Here is a 26,901-nt window from a genome sequence, read left to right as displayed (position 1 = left end):
TTTAACGTGTTAAACATGCCACATTAATCACAGAAATTAATGCATTAACTTTCTCAGGCCTAATAATTACATAATCTAATATATAATTCTTGTATCATCTTTAAATGTAAACTGCACTAAATCATATGTCATTAGTGTTTCAAATGTGACAGAAAAGCAAATATTCATTGTGCAGTTTATGGGCTTTTTTAATGTAGAATGTTTACTTATTATTCTGCCTGGTGCTTCAGAAATAGTTCACATTGGCCATGCATTTCACTATTCCAAAGTCTTTCAGTACATGCCACTTCATGAATAGCTATGCAGCTACATTACTGACAAAACATTTCTGCAGTGTCAATGATACACTGTCTTTTAGCAAGAGAAAAGATGATTAAACAAGAATTTATAACATGTAATGTATTACAACTATCAATTGTATTGGCAATGCAGTCAGGATGATTACCATTAAAGAAAGAAAATCATAAACAGGCCGGATAAGGCTAATAAAGTATGTCCTTTATGTGTGTTTACAAAGAGAATGCAGTCTATATGTCAAGTACAATTTTGCTATATGTTATTATGAAGATAAAATGATATGCAGGTTAAATGCAGAGAATATTAAAATCAAAAATGAACATATCCATTTCTGTATACTCCATTTGACACTGTAAAAGCTTATTCAATGCCAATCAATCACACAGCATAACCAAAAAAACTTCAACACTCTTGTGCTTTGCAGGGATATGCTATAGCAAAACTCAAACATGCAGCAGGAAAGTGAGGTTTGAAAGCCACCATCATAACCAATTTATAACTGTCTTATCCACATCAGCCCTTGACAATAGACAATTGAGGCAGTTTTAAATATTGTTCTAGGGTGACTTCTAGACAAACTGAAATAACTTCCAGGGTCAGAAGTAGCCCTACATTTGCAGCAAAAACATAAAGAGTAGAACTCCTTTTGGCAGCTCCCAATGTTTCTGTAACCCTCAGATATTAAGTTCCTTTAAAATGGCCTTGTCTCCAAAACAGCCCTCTCATTGCTAGAGCACTTAGAAGGCAGCATATAGCCCCTGCCTGGAAAAGCAAAGACCAAGTTTTCACTGTACTCAGTAGGATGTCTTTTAAACTTTCCCATGTAATATGTGGCCTTACTAATTCTCTCTCTCTCTTTGTAAAAAGGATGAGGCATTTGCTGAGCTGCCCAAATCCTGTGGTCCAGTGAATAATTAGAAGTAGATTTCAAGAAGTAGCTTGAAGTTCCTCTGGTAAGGCAAGAAGATACTGTCTTGGCTCGTGACAGAACTGAATAGCAGCCACTATTCTATTTGAGGAGGTCAGTCCGAGAAAAGGCAGGGAAACATTCAAATCCATATCGACTGCCAAAATAAACCAACAGGGGATGAGACTGGAAGAATTGAGGCCTTTCTGGTGGGTGGTGCTTGTCACATTTTTCTTTTCTCGATTCACTATTCTTTATTATTGATGTGCGATGTATGCTGTTGCTGCACAGTTAGATTGATGTGTATGAATTTTGTTTCACACCGTTGTTTTGATATGACATGATTTCACTTTCTTAAGTGTCGTTTGTTTGTTTGGTCTTTTTAAGCATGCTGTTCTTTTCTAAACATAACTTCACCTGTATTTAAATTCTAAATTAAGGTCTTGAAATTTTTTTAAAATGGCATTTGTACATATATATTGCCTTTAATAAAAATCATTGTGTGACTTGTTTAAAGACATTAACATTTTTAATTAAATGCCACACCTGTGCTACACAGTGAAAAGTTATAGTGCCTTATATTACATAGCAAATGTGATGAAATATAATTCACACATAATAATAATACAAAAGAAAATAATGTACTAGGGATGAACACTTTGCAGCAACAGTTACAGAAATCGAAGAAGCCCCAGTGCTAATGACTGTTGCACCTGAATGAAACAGCACAGAATATAAGTGCCCCACAGGTAAATGAAATTAAATGTTAACGTATTAATACTGGGATCTGTAAATGACTACAAAAAGCATTTTAACCTGTAGAAAACAAATTAATGTCATACCCCTACTTCATAAGTAACAGTTTACAGGTTTACTCTTATTATTTTTTCTGTAATTTAGAAACAACATACTGTAACTCTCAAAATTATATTGACTTGTTGGTCCATTAAGCAGAGCTGGTTAACCAATTGGGAAACACAGACGGCTGCTTAGTGCACAATTTAAGCAAGTTAAGGGGCATGTCCCTTGGACACCAAGGTGGACTGTCCCCCTCCATCCTCTCACTCCTTGATATCTCATAGTACTGACTGCATAATCCAGACACTGATTGACTACAGAAGTAACTGAAGTTGCCTTATTAACCTCTGCAAGTGGGTGGAAACAAGGCTGCAAGTGCATTTATAATGCAGACTGCAGAAATCGAGACAGTGAAAAATGAGTATTGAAGTAATTTTAAAAATGCTAAAAATTGATACTTATTGATACTTTTAATAACCCTACAAATATTGCATACAGAAAGGCACTTATTCCAATACACTTTAATTAAATAATGGCACTATAAATTGATGCCAATTGTCTTAAGAAATTTCCTGGGTGAAGGCATGTAACAGACCTAGTATACAAATAAAATTTCTGGAATCCCTGTATTGTAAAAATTACTTATGCAACAACAGTAAAACAGTTCATGAGGTAAATGTGTTCCAGGACTTTAGTTCATTATAAGAAACTTCATTATCAGGGGTACTTGTACAATAAGACAAAAGTGTATTTGTATTGTGGTGATCTGGTGTTGCCTTGAGTGCTACATGACACTCAACATGCTCTTATCTGTCTTATCTCTTACCTGTGCATTCACCTTCACAATATCTCTCACCATGTAGGAAGGCTGCTCAATGACTTCCACTGTACTGTAGTCAACAACTGCTTGAATTTCCTCGAACCTTATGGCTCATTTTATTATGGCTTTGTAATAAAGCAGCTTTGTTCTCATAGTATTTGTTAACCAAAATAATATTGTATACTAAACTTGATTAACAATACATGTAACATTAGGTTCAATTTGAGTATCATAATTTTGTCACTAGGACATTTTTTTTACCACAGAGATAACAGAGATTATCGGTGTAAATTCTTAGCATTTCTTTAACACTAAAGCAGAGTGTGACTTCTAAGCTATCAACCTTGGTAAACTGCAAAAAATAACTACACAAGATTTCAGCAGGTTGAGTATTTTTAGATATTTCACAATCATTATGGTGGGAAAGCTAAGTCAGACTTTGCGGAGAGACAAAAAAATACTTGCACAGGTTAAATTCCTCTTGGCTTCAATTCGTAAAGAAAATTGATTGATCTATTTTCATACTTGATGTACTTAAGTTTCGTAATTAAGACAGATTATCTGGAATATTAATTCCAAAAAAAAAAAAAAAATATTCCAAAATTTTGAAATACCTCAATAAAATTAATGAATGAAAAAACTTTCAAGATTTAAAATGTGTATATTAAATACACTGTAACTTTCAGACTGCATTAGAAGATAGATTAAAAAATATATTAATAAATATATTGTATATGGGCAGTAAAGGGCTGCTTTTTTTTTTTTTTTTTTAAACACATACACGCGCATTTTATATATATATATATATATATATACACAGTAATCCCTCGCTATATCACGGTTCGACTTTCATGGCTTCACTCTATCGCGGATTTTATATGTAAGCATATTTAAATATATATTGCGGATTTTTCACTGATTCGTGGGTTTCAGTGGACAATGGCTCTTTTAATTTCTGGTACATGTTTCCTCAGTTGGTTTGCCCAGTTAATTTCATACAAGGGAAGCTATTGGCAGATGGCTGAGAGGCTACCCAATCAGAGCACGTATTACGTATTAAATAAAACTTCCTCAAATATATTGTGAGCAGGGGGGCTGTTCGCACCCCTAGAGGATACGGACGCTCCTCAAACAATGCTGAAAGACTACCTTCACATTGCTCCCTTCCTTGATGGGCTTACTTGTGGCTACTTTGTTGCATGATATGCTTCTCGCACGGTGCTTTGCATACTTAAAAGCCCAAACAGCACCTATAGATTTTTGATTGTTTGCTTTTCTCTCTCTTGCTCTGACATTCTCTGCTCCTGACAGAGTGGGTGTGAGCACCCCTAGTGGATACGGACGCTCGTCTAAAAAATACTGAAAAACTATTTTCACATTGCTTCCTTCCTTGCGGCTGCTTTGTCAACGATATGCTTCCCGCACGGTGCTTCGCATACTTAAAAGTTCGAACAGCACCTATCGGTTTTTGATTGTTTGCTTTTCTCTCTCTCTCTCTCTCTCTCTGACATTCTCGGCTCCTGACACGCACTCCTTTGAAGAGGAAGATATGTTTGCATTCTTCTAATTGTGAGACGGAACTGTCATCTCTGTCTTGTCATGGAGCACGTTTAAACTTTTGAAAAAGTGACATATGTTTGTTTGCAGTGTTTGAATAAAGTTCCTGTCTCTCTATAGCCTCCTGTGTTTCTGTGCAAATCTGTGACCCAAGCGTGACAATATAAAAATAACTACATAAAGATATGGTTTTTACTTTGCGGATTTTCACCTATCACGTGGGGCTCTGGAACATAACACCCGCGATATATATATATATATATATATATATATATATATATATATATATATACACATATACACACACACACACACACATACATACATACATACATACATACATAGCATCCGGAAAGTATTCACAGCGCATCATTTTTACCACACTTTGTTATATTACAGCCTTATTCCAAAATGGATTAAATTTATTTTTTTCCTCAGAATTCTACACACAACACCCCATAATGACAATGTGAAAAAAGTTTACTTGAGATTTTTGCAAATTTATTAAAAAAAAAAAAAAAAAATCGAGAAAGCACATGTACATAAGTATTCACAGCCTTTGCCATGAAGCTCAAAATTGAGCTCAGGTGCATCCTGTTTCCCCTGATCATCCTTGAGATGTTTCTGCAGCTTAATTGGAGTCCACCTGTGGTAACTTCAGTTGATTGGACATGATTTGGAAAGGCACACACCTGTCTATATAAGGTCCCACAGTTGACGGTTCATGTCAGAGCACAAACCAAGCATGAAGTCAAAGGAATTGTCTGTAGACCTCCGAGACAGGATTGTCTCAAGGCACAAATCTGGGGAAGGTTACAGAAAAATTTCTGCTGCTTTGAAGGTCCCAATGAGCACAGTGGCCTCCATCATCCGTAAGTGGAAGAAGTTCGAAACCACCAGGACTCTTCCTAGAGCTGGCCGACCATCTAAACTGAGTGATCAGGGGAGAAGGGCCTTAGTCAGGGAGGTGACCAAGAACTCGATGGTCACTCTGTCAGAGCTCCAGAGGTCCTCTGTGGAGAGAGGAGAACCTTCCAGAAGGACAACCGTCTCTGCAGCAATCCACCAATCAGGCCTGTATGGTAGAGTGGCCAGACGGAAGCCACTCCTTAGTAAAAGGCACATGGCAGCCCGCCTGGAGTTTACCAAAAGGCACCTGAAGGACTCTCAGACCATGAGAAAGAAAATCTCTGGCCTGATGAGATAAAGATTGAACTCTTTGGTGTGAATGCCAGGAGTCACGTTTGGAGGAAACCAGGCACCGCTCATCACCAGGGGCCTAATGTATAACGCCGTGCATAGAACTCACACTATAACATGGCGTAAGCACAAAAGCGGGAATGTGTGTACGCACAGAAAAATCCAGATGCAGGAATCTCTACATACGCAAACTTTCACGTTCTTCCACTACATAAATCCCGATCAGCGTGAAAAGTAACGCACGTGCACGCGCCTTCTGTCCCGCCCCAACTCCTCCCTGTAATTGCTGCCAAAGGTCCATCGATAAAGTATTGAGCAAAGGCTGTGAATACTTATGTACATGTGATTTCTCAGTTTTTTTATTTTTAATATATTTGCAAAAACCTCAAGTAAACTTTTTTCACGTTGTCATTATGGGGTGTTGTGTGTAGAATTCTGAGGAAAAAAATGAATTTAATCCATTTTGGAATAAGGCTGTAACATAACAATATGTGGAAAAAGTGATGCGGTGTGAATACTTTCCGGATGCACTATACATAATGTGTGTGTTTGTATGTTAGTTTACAGTACTGCAACATTTTACACAGTGTGTTTTTGATCAACATTGTTGCTATTGAAAACAAAATAATTCAAAATTACTAACAATTCTCTTCATTTTTCCATTATAACTTATAAAAAGCATCAAGTCAATATTACTTCTCAGCTTTTTTGGAGGCTGCTACAAACATGAGCTAGAAATGCACACTTAAAAAAAAAAAAAAATACTGTTAGGGGTCAGACTCCCAAAAATGCATTCAACATGGTTGCCTGTAATTAAACCCACTTGTGCTTAGTGAATTTGTCTGTGGTTGATTTCAACACTCACTTGTTATTGAGAGCAGCCTGTAACTGATAAACCTCATTCCTGAGGAAGCAGGAATACTAAATTAATTGCATTTGCATAATCATGATCAATATACAATCAATTGTGCAACCTTAGTATATATGACAAACTTGAAGCTGACTTCATTTACGGTGACTGTACAACTTCCTTTTGTTTCTACGGACTTCTCTCAATAATCATGTTTTTACCCACAAACCAAAGACATTTATGCTAGGTTAACTAGAAATTATAAATTATACCAATACTACTGCTGTCCTTTCTGGTTATGAACAAATGAATAGATCCTAATATAAAAGTATTTTGCCCCAAATTTGTATGCTCATTATTAACTGACTAGACATTAAGCCCGTTACAATAACAGGCGCTAGAACAGTAGTCCATAAACATTAGTAGGAACAGTCTATATTAAATGGCATGGGACCTTTTACCTCATTTATTTTTTTTCTGTAAAATGCCTGTAATTTTCTCTGACAGTAATACTAGCTTTGCTGTCCGTAATATGCATTTAATTTTCTGTCACAACAGTGGGCAATCAGCAGATTCTCCCCAGCAACTGATTTAATGTGCGCTAAAATAAATCTACTTCTAAAAGTCATTGTATTGTAATATCATGAAAATTCGTATATTTAGGAAAACCCCGTCAACGGCTGACACTTTACCGGGCCAAGCTTCTTAATCGCAAATCTGACATCCTCAGAGTGAACACTTGCACAACAATAGGGAAGCTGGTCTCCGTGTCTCAGTACCCGATTGAATTTTTTGTGTTTTATGTTTTAGGTCTTACCTCATTTACCGAAATCCGATTGGATCGGCCACGCGATATTTTATAGGTCCCGCCCTCTCTGTCTTGTGTGATGCATCAGGAGGCCTTTGAAGCATCTGCTTTGAAGCATCGCACCGTGCCCCGCGCATGCGCACTTCACCAGAAGACACACACACACACAGACACTGGACGCACACAGGGGTTTTATTAAAGAGGATTATTTTCAAAGGAATAACAGAGCAAAGTCTTGGGAGTAAAATACACATTTTTATTAGGGTTGCTATTTGATTAAAAAATGTAATTATAATTAATTGCACAATTAGATAGATAGATAGATAGATAGATAGATAGATAGATAGATAGATAGATAGATAGATAGATAGATAGATAGATAGATAGATAGATAGATACTTTATTAATCCCAATGGGAACAATTTTTAATCAAAATTAACTACATATTAACCACAATTTATAGTATTTCCTTCAGGCATAGTAATATTTTTCAATAAAGCAGAAACAACTCAGTGATTAATTTCTAATACAGACCAATTTTAATAATCACTTGCCTATGTATATTAAATTATTCCAGTTAGTTTTTTAAAATAGTTTTCTATAACAGAAACACCACCAAACACCCCTTCACAGGCACAGGTTACTATAATATTTGGGAAAAACAATATGTATGGTTTGAACTGCTATGTTGCAAGACAACATACCAAAAGCACTAATTAATTAAATTTAAATTTAATTAAAAAACAAACATAAAATGATGGTTTAGCTTTGGTACACAATCAGCAATGTTATAGCATGGGTTGTGCTTAAGTGAGTGAGACACATGAATCAACTCTGCACCTGTTACCTGGAGTGGAAGGCATTAATTAGATTGAAAATGTTTAAGATTAGGATTTTAAATAGCAAAGGATAGACTAAAAATACATCTGATTGGATTATTTATTGTGATATTTTAAATTACACATTGTCAATTTATTGTATCACCTATGAGTCTTATAATATCTGCACAATCTGACCTTACCTGACTGAGCATATAGCATAAATTCAGGTCCAGGCTTTGGTCTTGTCATGTCTAGATTACTACAGCTCAGTACTAGACCCACGTGTGCCATCAAGCCACTGCATACTGTACAAAATGCAGCAGGGTGCTTTGTATTCAACCTGCCAACATGAGCACATGTTGCTCCTTTTCTACAGGTCAATACACTGGCTCTCTGTGGCAATACACATTAAGTTCAAATCCTTTGTGCTTGTCTACAGAGTAGTCAATAGGTCAGCACCTGTACATATGGAGACACTAGTTAGGCGCTATGCTCCTTCACTCCAACTCAGGTCTGCCAGTGAACACTGTCTGGTGATACCACCTCTACATGGTATCAAATCACAATTCAGACTCTCTTCATAAGTAGCTCCTAGCTGGTGGAACAAGCTGCCCACCCCCATCCGGAGGTGACCCACTGACATTCTATCTGCCACTTGGACCTATACCTTGATAGCTTCTTGCATTTCATGGGCAGACCAGGATTAGCAGACATTCCTACGTGTGGGGTCTTGTTCTGGATATTCCAATGTACTGCTCAATGTGACTTTGTGTTTTTTTTTATGTTAATGTGTGAAAACTGCATGAAGGCAAAAATGACAATGGCATGCAATCTTGCTCAACATGCAGTGCTTTTCTGTCTGCAACATTAATGTGACATAAAAATGAAACACATTCACTCCACTTGTATAACTGGTTTTATTTTATTTGTTCTCATGTTAATCTCTGGACTTTGAAGTGGTAATGTATATATGAAACAATTTGTAAAAAATAAGGGGCAAATCATACATTTTATTTATTCAATATGATACACAGCATTTTATGTTCCAATATGGGACGATTTCCGATTATAAGGGACAGGTGGCAACCCCACTGGTGTGTGTAAATGAAGTTCATTATTAAGAAAAGACACAGGAAACAATCAATGACTGGTAACTCTCTACTATTATTACCAGACTTGGATTAATTTTGTGATGATCCATTATCAATGAATGTAACGCAGTCAAATAACCCAGATTAAATCAATGAATTTAAGGGTACAATAAAAATATTTAAACACAGAATTTTTTTATGCGTTAATGCGGATTAATAAGCAGCTCCAATTTTTATTAAATATTTTAACACACACATGGTTTGGCATTTCTCAACTTGAAAATTAAAATAGGAAACAAGAAAATAAGATTCTTAATTAAGTATGGATTTAGATAAGTGGCCGTGTTTAAGAAGAAATTGTTTAGACTGAAAAAAGTAATATTGGTACGATAGTCAGAACCAGAATTGAAAAACACTTTTGTTTTATAAAATGTTGAGAGTAATGTACTCACATCAGCGCCCTCTAATGACTTCTTCAGAACAGCTACCACTTCTTCCTGGAAAGCTACTTCATCAACACATTTTGGTCGGCTGAAGATAAGAAAAAGACATTTAAACACATGTAAATGTTAAAATTATCATAATTGCATTTCCCTTTTTATTAACACATCTTTTAAAGTGAAAAGTCTCTAAAGACAGAACTATAGAATGGTATGTAACACCACTGACTGATGAAACACAAACTAGACAACGCTGCTTTACCTAAACAACAGATGGTGTCTTCTCCATCTCTGTGGAAAGTGCAAATTCAATTACATTTACTGCATTGAACATTATTCTGAAAACCTACTCTTATGTTTACTTTATCTGGTAAATGAACAAAATGAATACAAACTTTTTTTTTTTTTTTTTTTTTAGATAATCCAACATGGTTGCTCCCAGTACAACTAAAAATGTGTCTATTTCTACACGCATAAATATGAAGTAAATGCAATTAAAGAAAACCGAATCATTGAAAATGAAATGTTCTTGCTAAGCGCTGCTGCCTCGCAGTTGGGAGACCTGGGGACCTGGGTTCGCTTCCCGGGTCTTCCCTGCGTGGAGTCTGCATGTTCTCCCAGTGTCTGCGTGGGTTTCCTCCCACAGTCAAAAGACATGCTGGTTAGGTGGATTGGTGATTCTAAATTGGCCCTAGTGTGTGCTTGGTGTGTGGGTGTGTTTGTGTGTGTCCTGCGGTGTGTTGGCACCCTGCCCGGGATTGGTTCTTGCCCTGTGCCCTGTTTTGGCTGGGATTGGCTCCAGCAGACCCCCATGACCCTGTGTTCGGATTCAGTGGGTTGGAAAATGGATGGATGGATGTTCTTGCTATCAAGAAAAGCTTACCATTTACTTTAAAATATTTCAAGATAAAAGTACACAGAAAAAAATGTAATGTCAAATATCTACAGTAGGTGACAGTATCATGTTTATAAGTGAAAATGTAATACTTGTTTAGATTCCAAACAAATTTAAAACAGGAATTTAAAAAATATAGTCAGAGAAGAACTATGTATAAACTGTATCATTCAGGAATAGAAGTCTGTTATTATTATTGACTAAAAATGATCAAAACTTTTGTAGGCTGAAACAAATAACATCTAATGTATTTTTAAAAGTATAGTAGCAAAACCTTTCCTAACAACAAGCAAGCGAGCAAGACAAGTGCTAATTACAAATGGTGCACTAGACAACCATATAACACATGCTCTCACATAACAGCTTTTACTCTTAGTAGTGCAATTTACCTTCATTAACACTTCAAGTCTATGGATACATGAATACAGTAGACCCCTGCGAACTCGTGGTTCAGAGTTCACGGCCTCAGTCATTCGCGGATTTTTCCTTAGTACCTAACTAATAATTGTTAGCGGAAACCGCAAATATCCTCCATGATTTTTATGTCTTTTTTCATGGCAATAATGTACTGTAGAGAGAACTGCGGCTTGGGATGGTGAAAGTAGCCAATAGAATTTGAAACTCCAACTCCCAGCAGTGGATCTGATTGGTCTTCTGCTGAGAGTGATGGGGCTGTTGAGGTCAAAGGGTGTCAGTGCTGCTTTTAAAAAGGGGGCTGGTGACCAAAAGCAAAAAAAAAAGTTTCTGTAATTTGTGTTTCAAGTTCCTGTCTGTCTGCCTTCTGTTGGGTTACCTGTACTTACTCATTTTGTCCTGGATCGTTTCGTGTGTCTGGATTGTCTGCCGTCTGCCTGTGTACATGAGGACTGTAAGTGGATTCATGGCCATCCTGCAAAGAAAGGAGCGCTCCTGAACCCGTCCATCCATCTTCACCATTTCAGGAACTACCGGTAGGACTATCTTTACATTCCCATTCTACGTGTGGATCTCTGGACTACCTACTTAAATCATTACATTTCATCTGTTGCCGTTTTTCATGAATTTTTTCATGATTTACTGTGTGTGTTTTGTTTCTGCTTTGTTGTATTTAATGTGTAATCACCATAAGGGGAACAGGGGTGGTATTGTTGTTTTCTTATTTCATTTGTTTTCATTACATTCTTTATTTCATGTTTGATTACCGGTTTGTCTTTGTTTGTGAGTGTGCGCTGGTCGGGTCAAGGCTGGCTGCGTCCCTGGAATCTCTACCATAAAAATAAATAAATCACCGTCGATAGTGTGAATCTTAGCGGCACCGGACCGCTACAGCATTATTCATTTCTCTTTGCTGCTGATTGACTGTGATACATCTCCAGCTGAGTGTTCTTGTGTTTTCCGTTTACTTAAAAGCCTGAACAGCACCTGTCCTTTTTGGCTGATTGCTTTGTTTCTCTCTCCTCCCCCAGACATTCTCTGCTCCTGTTGGGAGTTCTGCTCCCCTATGATGTTTGTCTATTGTTTAATCGATAACTAACTGCATACTGAGCTCATTTCTCTTCTGAAAGAGACATGTTTGTTTGAAGTGTTTAAATAAAGTTCCTGTGTCTACAATCTCCTGTGTTTCTGTGACCCAAGCGTGAGCTGCACTAAGACTAGCCTGCCAGTGTCAGCACTTACCTCTGTGTGTTTGCGTGCAGCCAGTTCAAGCGCAGTTGGCTCAGTGATTTAGATCCATGGCGTCAGTTGCACTTTGTACATATTGTTCCAGTAGTTTTTTTAAATAGTTTTTACAGTTCATTAGCAGTGTGTAAAATGATCAGTGTTACAGTAATTGTGATGCTCTTTGCATGACAAAAGTGTTCCATTAAAATTTCACTTTTTCTTTGTTAATTGTGACATTTACTTAAAGTGCAGCAAAAAAGTATCTGGCATCCAGGGATGCATTAACCCCCAAGTATGTGGCAGTTTAAGGTTTAAAGCCCCAAGATGCAGTCGAAACACCCTGCACCTTCTAAGGCTTGTGGCAATGAAAATGCGCTTGAATGAATTACAGTACATATAGCGGTAACATCTGTATTTTACATTCTAGCATGGCGGGAGACATAGCAGTACAGTATACAGGTTTACCTTTACATTACTTATTTTTAGGTAATGTATTAAGCTGAGTTTGAAATTAAAGTGTTTTGGGGGCATATTTAGGGTTTAAACTATGAAAATAGGCATTTTTTTATCCACATCCAAAATTTGCGGTTTTTCACAATTCACGAGAGCTTTAGGAATGTAACCCCTGCGAATTTTGGGGGTGTACTGTACATACAATGCTTTAAATGTCTGAATTTATACTATGGAAACAGATTTTACTGAAAAAATGTGTAAAAATGAAGTTTTTTTCACCAATATGCAAATACATGCTGGCCATGCTCTACTACAGTTTAAACTTCTGAAAATATTTATAATAATTAACTGACTAAAATGCTCAAAAATGTAAAAATGCTAAGAACAAATGTAAAATATTACGCATGTTGTATTACTACAAGTCTCTAAATAGAGTAAATATGTAAGCAGCAAACGAGGCTTTGGAAATCCATGTGCTTGAATTTGTGTGCCGGTTAGAAATTGCAAACTTTTAATTTATTTCTGATATTGAAATAGGCTCCAGCTTCCCTATGACCCTGCTCTGCATAAACAAGGATTGAAAATAAAGAACCTGAAGTACTATAAAAGGTAGGCTAAGCTGCCTTCAGGTTAGGGCTGCTACTAATTATTATTTTGGTAGTCGACTAAACGTTCAATTTTTTTTTTTCAATTAGTCATGATTATTTCATGCCTGACCATTTTGAAGCCTGCGACCTGTGGTTGCACATACTGTTCTGGGCTCCAGTGCATGTCTTACCTCATCTGCTCACGTCTGTCCACCTGTGAATGTCACCCTGATGTCTCTGCATTAACACGATTAAAATTAATAATAATCAAATTAAAATAACAACCAGTGAAACATATGAATTTGAAAATAATCAGATGTTTTTATATTAGTGTAACCATCACAATAAAAAAGAAATACATTAAACAATACAAACTAAAGTGCACATAGTCTAAACAAAAAAGTGCATTTAACTTAACCAAAAAATACATAGTTAAAACAGAAACGTTTTTAATATTTAAGTAATAAATGACAAAATGTAGACATAAACTATATAATGTGTAAAGCCTGAAGTTCAAAGATCAAATAAATACTTTCACAAAAGGTTCAAGGATGATACAATAGCTTCCGTGGCGCAGCAGTAGGAATTGCCGACTTATAATCAAGAGTCCCCCGGTTCGATCCTGACTGCCTCGTATATTTACCGTTTTGAGTAGTGAGCTGCTCTTATTGTTAATACTATACAATAAACACATACACTTGATTTGCGTCTGCAACTGCCACTGTAAATGTATAGCACTTGTAAAAGTTACCGGTTTTTTTTTTCACTTTTATTCTCTCAGTCACGATCACAATACATACTACCACTCCCCCAGGGATCTGACGCTGTTACTTTCTATCTGAAACTGAAAATAACTGTAGATGTGAGTGGTGTTTTGAGACAATCGAACTGGAAATTCTCTGAACTAGATGGATAAAAGTTGACACATAAACGCTGGCAAATCTGCCTTATTCATATCTCACTGTCACTTGATTTTTTTATTCAGTTTTATTGAGTGTTCCTGCTTACACTGAATTAGTATGCACCTTATGGCCCGTGATGTCAAAGCCATACTGACAAAAAAACAGAGACATAGGTATATATGATATATGGAATTATTCATTTTATGACCTTTGTAAGCTTGTCGCTATATAGCGCCTGACTAGACACAGATTGACATGGAGGCACGTGTACAACAAAATAAACTATTTTCTTCCCCTATGGGCACACGTCTTCCCTGTGGCCCACAGGTAATACACAGTCCCAGCATTAATCACACCAGTACAACAAGCACTTTCCTCTCCTTGGCACTACCACTCCTCCCAAGCAACCTTGTCCTCCTCCACCTGACTCTGGCCACTGAGTGGTGGTTGCTGGCTCCTTTTATAGCTCACCCGGAATTGCTCCAGGTGCTTGATCACCGAGTTCCAGCTGCATTTCCGGGTGTGATGAATCTGCTGCCCACACGGGCTCAGGAGTCCCAAACACAGCACCCCCTGGCAGTGCCTGCGAGACCCAACAGGACTGCACCCAACTCCAATTCCCAGGGAGCCCTGTGGGAAACTGAGGCTCTGCTCCACCCCAGGGGGGGCGGCCATCTAGCGTCCAGTGGGAGGTATTGCACTGTTCAGGACTGCTCCCCCTGAATATAGTGTGCAGGGGCGTCCCGGCTGGGCATGGACACCAGCCACCTGCCACACCTTATAGTACATTTCGGAAAATATTGTGGCACGGATGCAACATTATTCATATTATTCATATTCATTCGTGTACCTTCTTGTAGTTGTAATCAGTGACCGTGTTTTTTTTTTCCCCCCGACCTTGCCCAGTCTGCACAGGATTCCAGGACATGCAGAGGAAATGTTCCTCTGCAAGGTGAGCCATGAACGCTCTTCTTTTCTCAGTGGACCCCGTACATGCCCTGCACAGTACATGTGCTTTGATCGCCGCCAGGTCAAGCTTGTTCTAGCACAAGCAACCGGCCACCTGCGTACTCCTGCTAGCACTGAATAAGCTCACGCCTTCTGGTGTCAGTGCGCAGCACCGGGGAAAAAAAAAGAAAGAGACAAATATATGTGACATTTTGAAGAAATCATTGTATGACCTGAATAGTACCAATCAAAAAACATCATCGCACTAATGCAATATTATTTGAAAATGAACAGATAGGGTGTAAATTTGTTACCTGTAAAAGTTAGCTTTTTTCACTTTTATTTTCTCAGTCTCATTCACGCTCTCCCTCCCCTCCTGATCTGACCCTAACTAACTAACTAACTAACTAACTGCGCCAGCATAAATTCTCAGGAGACGGCGGCATCACAGCTCCAGGATGCTTGCGTTTCAGATGCTCGTGCATCGCAGTGGTGTTGCTGTGAAAAGAAAGCTCCGCTTTGCATAATCTGCATTCAACTTTTTTTTCTTTTTCGGTGAAGTGCTCCCACACTTTAGAAAGTTTCTGTCTCAATTTTTTCCATCTCCTTCCCCCTCCTCTATCCGACTCGCCATTGCAACCACGTTTATTTTTCTCTACATCATTCTTCTCCTCAGACGTTCTTTCTTCGTTGGTAGGACTAAAAGTTGATGTAAAGCAGGTCATTGATATTGGTCTATCAGACCATTTTCTTTTACTATTTAATATAGAAATTATGATAGAAAACATTCATGAGAAGCATATTGTTAAAAAACGCTTCTTTGATTCATCAGCAGCTTTAAAACTTACAAACATTCTAAGCAATCAGTCCGTTTATAGTGCCAACTATAATAGCGAAGATAATGTAAATAGTGAGGTGAAAAAATGTAATACTAAGGTGAGAGCTGCTGTTAACATAGTTGCACCTGAAAAGTCAGTTAAAAAATCTTCTAGCATTGTTATACCATGGAAGACTCAAAGAGTGTCTGATTTAAAGAGAACATGCCGGAGAGCTGAGTGTAAATGGAGGAAAACTAAACTAACTATCCACTATGAAATATTGAAGGTTAAAATAACAGAAGGAACAGTGTGGTTTTCGTCCTGGTCGCGGAACAGTGGACCAGCTCTATACCCTTAGCAGGGTCCTGGAGGGTGCATGGGAGTTTGCCCAACCAGTCTACATGTGTTTTGTGGACTTAGAAAAGGCATTCGACCGTGTCCCTCGGGGAATCCTGTGGGGGGTACTCCGAGAGTATGGGGTACCGGCCCCCCCTGATAAGGGCTGTTCAGTCCCTGTACGATCGGTGCCAGAGCTTGGTCCGCATTGCCGGCAGTAAGTCGAACCCGTTTCCAGTGAGAGTTGGACTCCGCCAGGGCTGCCCTTTGTCACCGATTCTGTTCATAACTTTTATGGACAGAATTTCTAGGCGCAGCCAGGGTGTTGAGGGGGTCCAGTTTGGTGGGCTCAGGATTGGGTCACTGCTTTTTGCAGATGATGTTGTCCTGTTTGCTTCATCAGGCCGTGATCTTCAGCTCTCTCTGGATCGGTTCGCAGCCGAGTGTGAAGCGGCTGGGATGAGAATCAGCACCTCCAAATCCGAGACCATGGTCCTCAGCCGGAAAAGGGTGGAGTGCCCTCTCAGGGTTGGTAGCGAGATCCTGCCCCAAGTGGAGGAGTTCAAGTATCTCGGGGTCTTGTTCACGAGTGAGGGAAGAATGGAGCGTGAGATCGACAGGCGGATCGGTGCGGCATCCGCAGTAATGCGGGCATTGCATCGGTCTGTCGTGGTGAAAAAGGAGCTGAGCCGCAAGGCGAAGCTCTCAATTTACCAGTCGATCTATGTTCCTACCCTCACCTATGGTCATGAGCTATGGGTAGTGACCGAAAGAACGAGATCGCGAATACAAGCGGCTGAAATGAGTTTCCTCCGCAGGGTGTCTGGGCTCTCCCTTAAAGATAGGGTGAGAAGCTCAGTCATCCGGGAGGGGCTCAGAGTAGAGCCGCTGCTCCTCCGCATCGAGAGGAGTCAGATGAGGTGGCTCGGGCATCTGATCAGGATGCCTCCTGGACGCCTCCCTGGTGAGGTGTTCCGGGCACGTCCAACCGGGAGGAGGCCCCGGGGAAGACCCAGGACACGCTGGAGGGACTATGTCTCTCGACTGGCCTGGGAACGCCTTGGGATTCTCCCGGAAGAGCTAGAAGAAGTGGCCGGGGAGAGGGAAGTCTGGGCATCTCTGCTCAAGCTGCTGCCCCCGCGACCCGACCTCGGATAAGCGGGAGACAATGGATGGATGGATGGAAAATAACAGAATACAATAACACAGTCCGTCTTGAGAGGTGCTGCTATTTCTCTAAGATTATAAATAACAATGCTAGTAATCCCAGAGTCTTATTCTCTACGATTGATCGTCTGCTAAACCCAAGTAACGCAAAGGAATGCCTCCTAAGTACTTCCAGTGAAACCTGTGAGGTTATTGCTGTATTTTTCAATCAAAAAATTAATGATATTAGAAATAACATAGTATATCTCCCCAACACTGCAGATCCTCCTAAGCCCAGTACTCCGTTATAAACAAATTAAATTCTTTCACCAGGATAGATTTACCTGATTTACATAAAACAATTTCTCAACTGAGACCCTCCACTTGCATCCTTGACCCAATACCAACAAGTTTTTTCAAAGAAGTACCAGGCGTGCTAATTGATAATATTCTTGACATAGTAAACTTGTCATTAGATATCTACGGGGGTCTTCCCAGACTGTCTTAAGACTGCTGTAGTTGAACCCCTACTCAAGAAAAATAATCTTGACCCCTCTGCTTTTGAAAATTTTAGACCCATTTCTAACCTGCCTTTAAAATTTTAGAAAAGGCAGGAATTATGCAGTTAAATGACCATCTCAATAAACATGCTATTCTTGATAAATTTCAGTCAGGTTTTAGAACAAATCACAGCACAGAAACTGCACTCGTTAAAGTAGTAAATGACTTGCGGGTAAATGCAGACAGAGGCCATTTATCTGTTCTCATCCTCTTAGATCTGAGTGCCGCATTTGACACCATTGATCACAACATTCTTAGAAATCGCCTTAGTCAGTGGGTGGGCCTCTCTGGCAGTGTCTTAAATTGGTTTGAATCCTACCTGGCAGGTAGAAAATTCTTTGTTAGTTGTGGTAATTACACTTCAAAGACACATCATGATATTCTATATGGTGTTCCACAAGGCTCTATCCTGGGTCCACTGCTCTTCTCAATCTACATGCTTCCGTTAGGTCAGATTATCTCGAGGCACAACGTGAGTTACCACAGCTATGCTGATGACACACAGCTGTATTTATCAATTGCACCCGATGACCCAGACACTGTTATTTCACTAACACAATGTCTTACTTTTGTTTCTAATTGGAGGAATAGTAATTTTCTCAAGCTATATAAAGAGAAAACAGAAATTTTAGTGATTGGCAATAATGGAGACAATGAGATTATTAGAAAAACTTGATGCATTAGGATTAAAAGTCAAGACGGAGGTAAAGAACTTAGGGGAAACTGTTGACTGTAACCTGAATTTTAAATCGCATATTAATCAGACCACTAGGACAGCATTTTTTCACTTAAGAAACATAGCAAAAGTTAGACCTCTTATATCACCGAAAGATGCTGAGAAATTAGTTCACGCTTTTGTTTTCAGTCATCTACATTACTGTAACGCACTCCTCTCAGGACTACCCAAAAAAGACATTAATCGTTTGCAACTAGTGCAGAATGCAGCTGCTAGAATCCGAACTAGGAAAAGAAAATCCGAGCACATTTCTCCAGTTTTGATGTCACTACATTGGTTACCAGTGTCATTCAGAATTGACTTTAAAATACTGCTTATGGTTTACAAAGCCTTAAATAATCTCACCCCATTTTATATATCGGAATGTCTGACACCCTATATTCCAAAACGTAACCTTATATCCTCAAATGAGTGTCTGCTTAGAATTCCAAGAGCAAAACTTAAAAGAAGTGGTGAGGCGGCCTTCTGCTGTTATGCACCTAAAATCTGGAATAGTCTGCCAGTAAGACTTCGCCAGGCTAATACAGTGGAGCACTTTAAAAAACTGCTGAAAATACATTACTTTAACATGGCTTTCTGATAACTTCACCTTCATTTAATCCTGATACTCTGTATATTCAATTCATTATAATAACTATTCATGGTGGCTCTAAAATCCGTACTAACCCCTACTCTCTCTTCTGTTTCTTTTCCCAGTTTTTTGTGGTGGCGGCCTGCGCCACCACCACCTAATCAAAGCACCGTGATGTTCCTACATTGATGGATTAAAAGCCAGAAGTCTACATGACCATCATCATCAAGTCCTTCCATGAGAACCCTAAATACAAAGTGGACTGTTTCATTTATGTTGGGTAGAATGCCCAGAGGGGGCTGGGTGGTCTCATGGCCTGGAACCCCTACAGATTTTATTTTTTCTCTCCAGCTGTCTGGATTTTTTTTGTTTTTTCTGTCCTCCCTGGCCATCCGACCTTACAGTTATTCTATGTTAATTAGTGTTGTCTTATTCTAATTCTTACTTTGTCTTTTATTTCTCTTTTCTTCATTATGTAAAGCACTTTGAGCTACATTATTTGTATGAAAATGTGCTATATAAATAAATGTTGTTGTTGTTGTAGGACTGTGTGCAGTCTTGACAAACAATAACAAATGATATTGCCCCCAGACATTCATGTAGTGCATTGCAGTTACAAAAACCAATGTGGTTCTTTGTGACTGGAGCCTCTATTGAAGGTTCTGTTTATGACGCGTCGACAATAAAAAATCTGCGCCGACATCGTCGATTACATCGACTAATCATTGCAGCCCTACTTCAGGTTAAGTTCAGAAAAAAACTTGTAGCAATCAGACTAAACAGAGACACTTGAGACATAAAGTAAGATTGAGCTTTTAATTATAGTTATTGTGGCAAAAAAACAAATTGGTATAATCAGAAGATTGCTGCAATATGTAACTACAGTGCAAGGGAACAGAACATTTTCTTCAATGTTCTACTTCTTTAAATACATTAAGACACTTCAAAAAGGTACATATCATTTAATGTCAGTAGTTTTAGTATAGTCATGTAAAAAGTAAGTATATTCCTTGAGATGTTTTTTTTTGTTTTTTTTTTTTAACACAAAGATTTGATCTTCATTTTAACAATATCAACAGATAAAAGGTGATATAATCATCATCATGCCACAGTTACATATTGTACTCCATTGTAGAATTTAAATAAACAAAAATGCAAATTTTGACTATGGAAAAAGGAAATACATCCCTACATTAATCACTACCTCAAACACCTAAAATTAGAATCAGATGCATATGATTAGAATGTCATTTAAGAGAATCTTGAAGGAAACTGTCTTCTTTAAATCTCACACATTTAGTTTGGTTTATTCTTGGTTGTTAAAGTGGGTTATCACCATGCCAACATCAAAAGAGGCACTCAGGAAAAAAAGGTTATAGATGACTTTGAGTCTGGGAATGCATTTAAGAAGATCTCTGAACAAGTGGAAATAAACCATTCTATAGTCCAGAAGATCATGTACAAGTAGAGAAGATTTCAAACTGTTAATTTATCCCCTATTTATGCCCTAGAAAGTTAAGCCTGAGAGAAGAAGAAAAAAATGCTAAAAGAAGTCGCTTAACTACCCCAAAATTTCATCACAGGAGCTACAGGTAGGTTGTGCCACTGCTGATGTCAAAGTGCATGAGTCCACCAATAGAAAGAGGCTGAAAGAATTTGATCTAAATGGGAAATACAGTAATCCCTCCTCCATCGCGGGGGTTGCGTTCCAGAGCCACCCGCGAAATAAGAAAATCCGCGAAGTAGAAACCATATGTTTATATGGTTATTTTTATATTGTCATGCTTGGGTCACAGATTTGCACAGAAACACAGGAGGTTGTAGAGAGACAGGAACGTTATTCAAACACTGCAAACAAACATATGTCTCTTTTTCAAAAGTTTAAACTGTGCTCCATGACAAGACAGAGATGACAGTTCTGTCTCACAATTAAAAGAATGCAAACATATCTTCCTCTTCAAAGGAGTGCGCGTCAGGAGCACAGACTGTCAGAAACAGAGAGGAAAGCAAACAAATCAATAGGGCTGTTTGGCTTTTAAGTATGCGAAGCACCGCCGGTACAAAGCTGTTGAAGGCGGCAGCTCACACCCCCTCCGTCAGGAGCAGAGAGAGAGAGAGAGAGAGAGAGAGAGAGAGAGAGAGAGAGAGAGAGAGAGAGAGAGAGAGAGAGACAGAGAAAAACAAACAGTGAAAAATCAATACGTGCCCTTCGAGCTTTTAAGTATGTGAAGCACCGTGCAGCATGTCGCTTCACGAAGCAGCTGCACACAGAAGGTAGCAACGTGAAGATAATCTTTCAGCATTTTTAGACGAGCGTCCGTATCGTCTAGGTGTGCGAACAGCCCCCCTGCTCACACCCCCTACATCAGGATCAGAGAAAGTCAGCGCAAGAGAGAGAGAGGAAAGTAAGTTGGGTAGCTTCTCAGCCATCTGCCAATAGCGTCCCTTGTATGAAATCAACTGGGCAAACCAACTGAGGAAGCATGTACCAGAAATTAAAAGACCCATTGTCCTCAGAAAACCGCGAACCAGCAAAAAATCCGCGATATATATTTAAATATGCTTACATATAAAATCCACGATAGAGTGAAGCCGCGAAAGGTGAAGCGCGATATAGTGAGGGATCACTGTATATATATATATATATATATATATATATATATATATATATATATATATATATATATATATATATATACACACACACACATATACACACATACATACAGTCATGGCCGAAATTATCGGCACCCCTGGAATTTTCCCAGAAAATGTACCATTTCTCCCTGAAAATTGTTGCAATTACAAATGTTTTGGTATACATGTTTATTTCCTTTATGTGCATTGGAACAACAAAAAAAAAAACCAGAGAAAAAAAGCCAAATCTGACATCATGTCACACAGAACTCCAAAAATGGGCCGGACAAAATTATTGGCACCCTTTCAAAATTGTGGGTAAATCGTTTTATTTCAAGCATATGATGCTCATTTGAACTCACCTGTGGCAAGAAACAGGTGCGGGCAATATAGCAATCGCACCTGAAGCCTGTTAAAATGGAGAAAAGTTGACTCAACCGTTCTGTTGTGTGTCTGAGTGTGCCACACTAAGCATGGAGAACAGAAAGAAGAGCAGAGAATTGTCTGAGGACTTGAGAATAAAAATTGTGGAAAAATATCAACAATCTCAAGGCTACAAGTCCATCTCCAGAGACCTTCATGTTCCTTTGTCCACTGTGCGCAACATAATCAAGAAGTTCACAACACATGGCACTGTAGCTAATCTCCCTGGACGTGGACGGAAGAGAAAAATTGATAAAAGACTGCAACGAAGGATAGTCCGAATGGTGGATAAACAACCCTAATCAACTTCAAAACATATTCAAGCTGTTCTGCAGACTCAGGGTGCAACAGTGTCAGCTCGACTATCCATCGACATCTGAACAAAATGAAACGTTATGGCAGGACAGCCAGGAGGACCCCACTGCTGACACAGAAACATAAAAAAGCCAGACTGGAGTTTGCCAAAATGTACTTGAGGAAGCCAAAATCCTTCTGGGCGAACGTCTTGTGGACAGATGAGACCAAGGTAGAGCTTTTTGGTAAAGTTCATCATTCTACTGTTTACAGAAAATGGAATGAGGCCTACGAAGAAAAGAACACAGTACCTACAGTTAAACGTGGTGGAGGTTCTAAGATGTTTTGGGGATGTTTTGCTGCCTCTGGGACTGGATGCCTTGACTGTGTGCAAGGCATCATAAAATCTGAAGACTACCAAAAGATATTGGGGCACAATGTAGGGCCCGGTGTCAGAAAGCTGGGTCTGCGTCAGAGGTCATGGGTGTTCCAGCAGGACAATGACCCCAAACATACCTCTAAAAGCACCCAGAAATAGTTGAAGACAAAGCGCTGGAGAGTTCTGAAGTGGCTAGCAATGAGTCCGGATCTAAATCTGGTTGAACACTTATGGAGAGATCTCAAAATTGCTGTTGGGAGAAGGCGCCCTTCAAATCTGAGAAACCTTGAGCAGTTTGCAAAAGAAGAGTGGTCGGAAATTCCAGTTGAGAGGAGTAACAAGCTTGTTGATGGTTATAGGAAGCGCTTGATTTCAGTTATTTTTTCCAAAGGGCGTGCAAATATTAAGTTGAGGGTGCCAATAATTTTGTCCAGCCCAGTTTTTGAGTTGTGTGTGAAATGATGTCAGATTTGGGTTTTTTTCTCTGTTTTTTTGTGTTGTTCCAATGCACATAAAGGAAATAAACATGTATACCAAAATATTTGTAATTGCAACAATTTTCTGGGAGAAATGGTGCATTTTTTAGGAAAATTCCAGGGGTGCCGATAATTTCAGCCATGACTGTAAACAGTGGTTGGAGTGCTAATCCTGCCACCAATCCCCCAAGTTCTTCCTGCAAGTTAGAGGATCTGCTTACAGGGTTGGATGGTTGTTAACCTCATACCCAGGACAGAGCAATTGCAGGTTAAGGTGCTGCTTATGGGATTCAAACCAGCAACCTTTCGACTGCTGGCATAGATCTCTAGCCTCAGAGCCACCATTCCACCCTTGATTTCACATGGAATGACCCTATATTACCGATTATACATTTCAAAGAAACAAGGAAAAAAAACTAACAAAGGCCAAAAGAGAAAAAGAAATAAACATTAACAGACAGCAACAACGCTGCTAACATTATCCATCAATAAAACTAACCAGTTACAAGTTAAATAATTTTAGCTAAGGCTAAAAATTCCATTTTAGAGCTGATAACAATGCAGGAGTCACATCACATATATTTTTGAACCATGAAATATCACAATAAAATGGTGACAATACAGAAAGATAACTGCTGACGAAAACAAAAGGTTAGAAAATGTCTGGCACGCTACAAAATTTTAAGCATTTTATCATCTAAGTAAAAATGAATACTTCAGTACTAAAAAGGGAAATTATATCTTACTTTTCCCATTTGTATCCAAAAATTACAACATTTGAAAATGAACCCATTGAGAGAAAAAAAAAAAAGCAAAAATAATTCTGCAGTTGAAAATAGAGACTGAATTTATCTTTAATTTTTTTTTTATTATTTATTAATTTGTATTGTAATCATTCCATACAAATAGATCAATTTATAACCAAACAAAATTGAAGACAAATCAAACCCCACCCCTGAGAAGGAGACCTTAGCCAAAGGAGAATTGCTTAGTGCTTTTTAATAAGGCAACAATAAACAAAAGAAAGGGAGAAATAAATATATAGGTAAATAAGAGATGGAGAAGGGAATTAAATGCGGTAATAGTTATTTCTCTTATTCTAAAACTAGGGGGCTCCGCCCCCTGCTCGCTTCGCTCGCCAACCCCTGGCGTTGGGGCATGACAAAGAGTGAGATGTATGAATGAGATATAGAATAGTGTGGAGGTGTGGATGATGCATATAGAAAGCAAAAAATACAGTGTTTGGCACAGAGTAATGGTTTATTGGAATATTTCTTTGTACACAACATTAGTAGTAAAGATGGTGTCCTGTCCTTGAATGAGTCTTCCTTAGCATGGAGCATTTATAACTTTAACTTTAGGTGAACGTAGAACACATGAGAAGGCAACATAAAGTTGTCCATGTCCAAAAACGGGCTCAGAGAGGTAGATGCCAACCTTGTCCATGGTTTGTCCTTGTGATTTGTTGATGGTCATGGCAAATGCAGGTTTAATGGGGAACTGTCGGCGTTTCAATGTAAAAGGTAATTCTAGGTCAGAACTCGTAAGGTCAATTGTAGGAATGAGAACAGTATTGTTAGCATGTGATCCTGTAAGAAGTGTTGCTTGAATAACATTGTGTGTCATGGTGTTGATGACTAAACATGTGCCATTGCATAAACCCTGTTTAGTGTTAAGGTTTCTTAATAGCATGATTATTGTTCCGTTTTTAAGGCTAAGATTGTGTTGTGGTAATCTGGCCGGGTTAATAGTGTTCAAATATTCTAAGGGGAAATTCAGATGTTCATTGTCGTCATCAGAGTCAACTTTGTCAGAGCTTAGAAAGAGCCGTGCCTCTCCAGGAAGTAATGAAATGACCTGGTTATTAATGTGATCAACATTAATATTTTTTGGACATAACATAGTGCGTTGTGTTAAAAGAGGTATTTGGTCCAATGAGATTGCTGTTCCAAATATCTCTGTAACTAAGTCGTCGCAGATAAAGGATTGGGGAATTGTAATAATATCTGGGTGAAGTCCATCTGTATTGGTGAGTGTACCATTTCCCAGTTGTAATAGCCAATTGTTATATTCTGGATCTGGACATTGCATGTTTTGTACTAACTGTATTGTTTGAAAGCAATGCCAATTGTCTGCGTATTTTAAGGTGGACTGAACAATAGCTGAGCGCATGGCATGTGGAACAATAGCCAAGCATTGTCTAAAATCACCTCCTAATAAAAGTACTTTTTCTCCAAAGGGAATATTATTATTCATCAACGTTTGTAGAAGTTTATCAATGGTGTTGAGTAAGTGACTGGATGCCATTGTACATTCATCAATAATTAACAGTTTCGCAAGACGGATGTTATATTTGTCCACATATGCGAAAGCAGTATGGGCCATTGCCTTTTGGTGGCCTGATATGTACTCCGGTAGATGCAAAAGCAAATGAACTATTGTAGGATCTAATGCAGTTCATAAAGTTTTTACTTTCTGGCACATCGTTAGTTAGAAGCTTCTGTAGATATTCAGGATATGAATGTAAAGGAGGCAGTCTAATCTGACCCTTTTGACAACAACGTGTAAATTCATTATTTGTATTACCAGTTGTTTCTTCAGGGAAGTTAAGTGAATGACAATGATTGCAAATGACATTCATTAATCCCAATGAATTTTCCTCAATAGTGCACTCATTATTGAACGCGTTGTCAGCCAAGTGGCGCAAGCGTTTAGCAGGTGTCTGGCGTTGATGTGCGTGACGGGCAGGTTTTGCTTGTGGCGTTTGAGAGGCGCGTTGTTGCATGTCCAGTATTTGGGACGCGCTATTTTGGAGGTGTAATTGATTCGCCTGTGCTGTGCGAAAAGTCCGTTTCAGTCTACGTCGTGCATTGTTTGTATCGAGTTTTGTCCGTTTTTGTATGTCGGTCAGTTGAGCTTTCTGTTTTTGGAGCCTTGCTTGCTTGTTTTCTGGCAGTTCATATGCGCGTTGTAGACGTCTGCGTTCATTTATGCTGTCTCTTCGCTCCCGTTTTTGTATGTCTGAGACGCGAGGTCTTTTGGTTTGAACTCGTGCCTGTTTCGATGCAGCACTTTGAGACGCACGCTGTATGCGTCTACGTTCATTGTGTCTGTCCATTTGGGCACGTCTCTGTAACGGGGTTAGTTGAGCTTTGCGCTTTTGGAGCCGAGACATTTTTTCTCCCGGACTTTCAGAAGCGCGTTGTATGCGCCGCCGTGTATTTTGTTGTTTCATGCGGGTTCGTGTGTTTGGTCCCGTTATCCGAGCCGAATCGTTTTGTACCCATGAGCGTGTATTCATGACTTGTTTGTTCCTCAGCGTGCAAAATATGGATAAGTAATAAGGAGGATCGCACTTACTGTTAATATGGAGCCTTTTCTGCAGTTGAACGGTTAATAGTGATTTATTGTAAGGAGATCCACCTATGCTGCATAGTGTGAAGGTGTTGAGATGACGTATGTTTAATATGGACGGTTCCTTTAGAAATGGGGCTTTGGGTGTCACTTCT

General features: G+C 38.9%; 1 protein-coding gene across 2 annotated transcripts in view; it reads right to left on the bottom strand.

Moving 5' to 3' along the window:
* Positions 1 to 26,901, bottom strand: part of rfc4 (replication factor C (activator 1) 4) — a 66,816-nt gene that overhangs the window by 18,547 nt on the left and 21,368 nt on the right. For both annotated transcript variants that reach the window (XM_028794604.2, XM_028794603.2), the window contains exon 3: positions 9,602 to 9,680. In XM_028794604.2, the coding sequence (XP_028650437.1) occupies positions 9,602 to 9,680 (79 nt within the window). The remainder of the gene's footprint in view (positions 1 to 9,601; positions 9,681 to 26,901) is intronic.

The sequence above is a fragment of the Erpetoichthys calabaricus genome, chromosome 2 (assembly GCF_900747795.2).
Source record: "Erpetoichthys calabaricus chromosome 2, fErpCal1.3, whole genome shotgun sequence".
NCBI lineage: Eukaryota > Metazoa > Chordata > Cladistia > Polypteriformes > Polypteridae > Erpetoichthys > Erpetoichthys calabaricus.
Note: the sequence above shows the minus strand (reverse complement) of the source record. Positions and strands in the feature narration are given on the sequence as shown.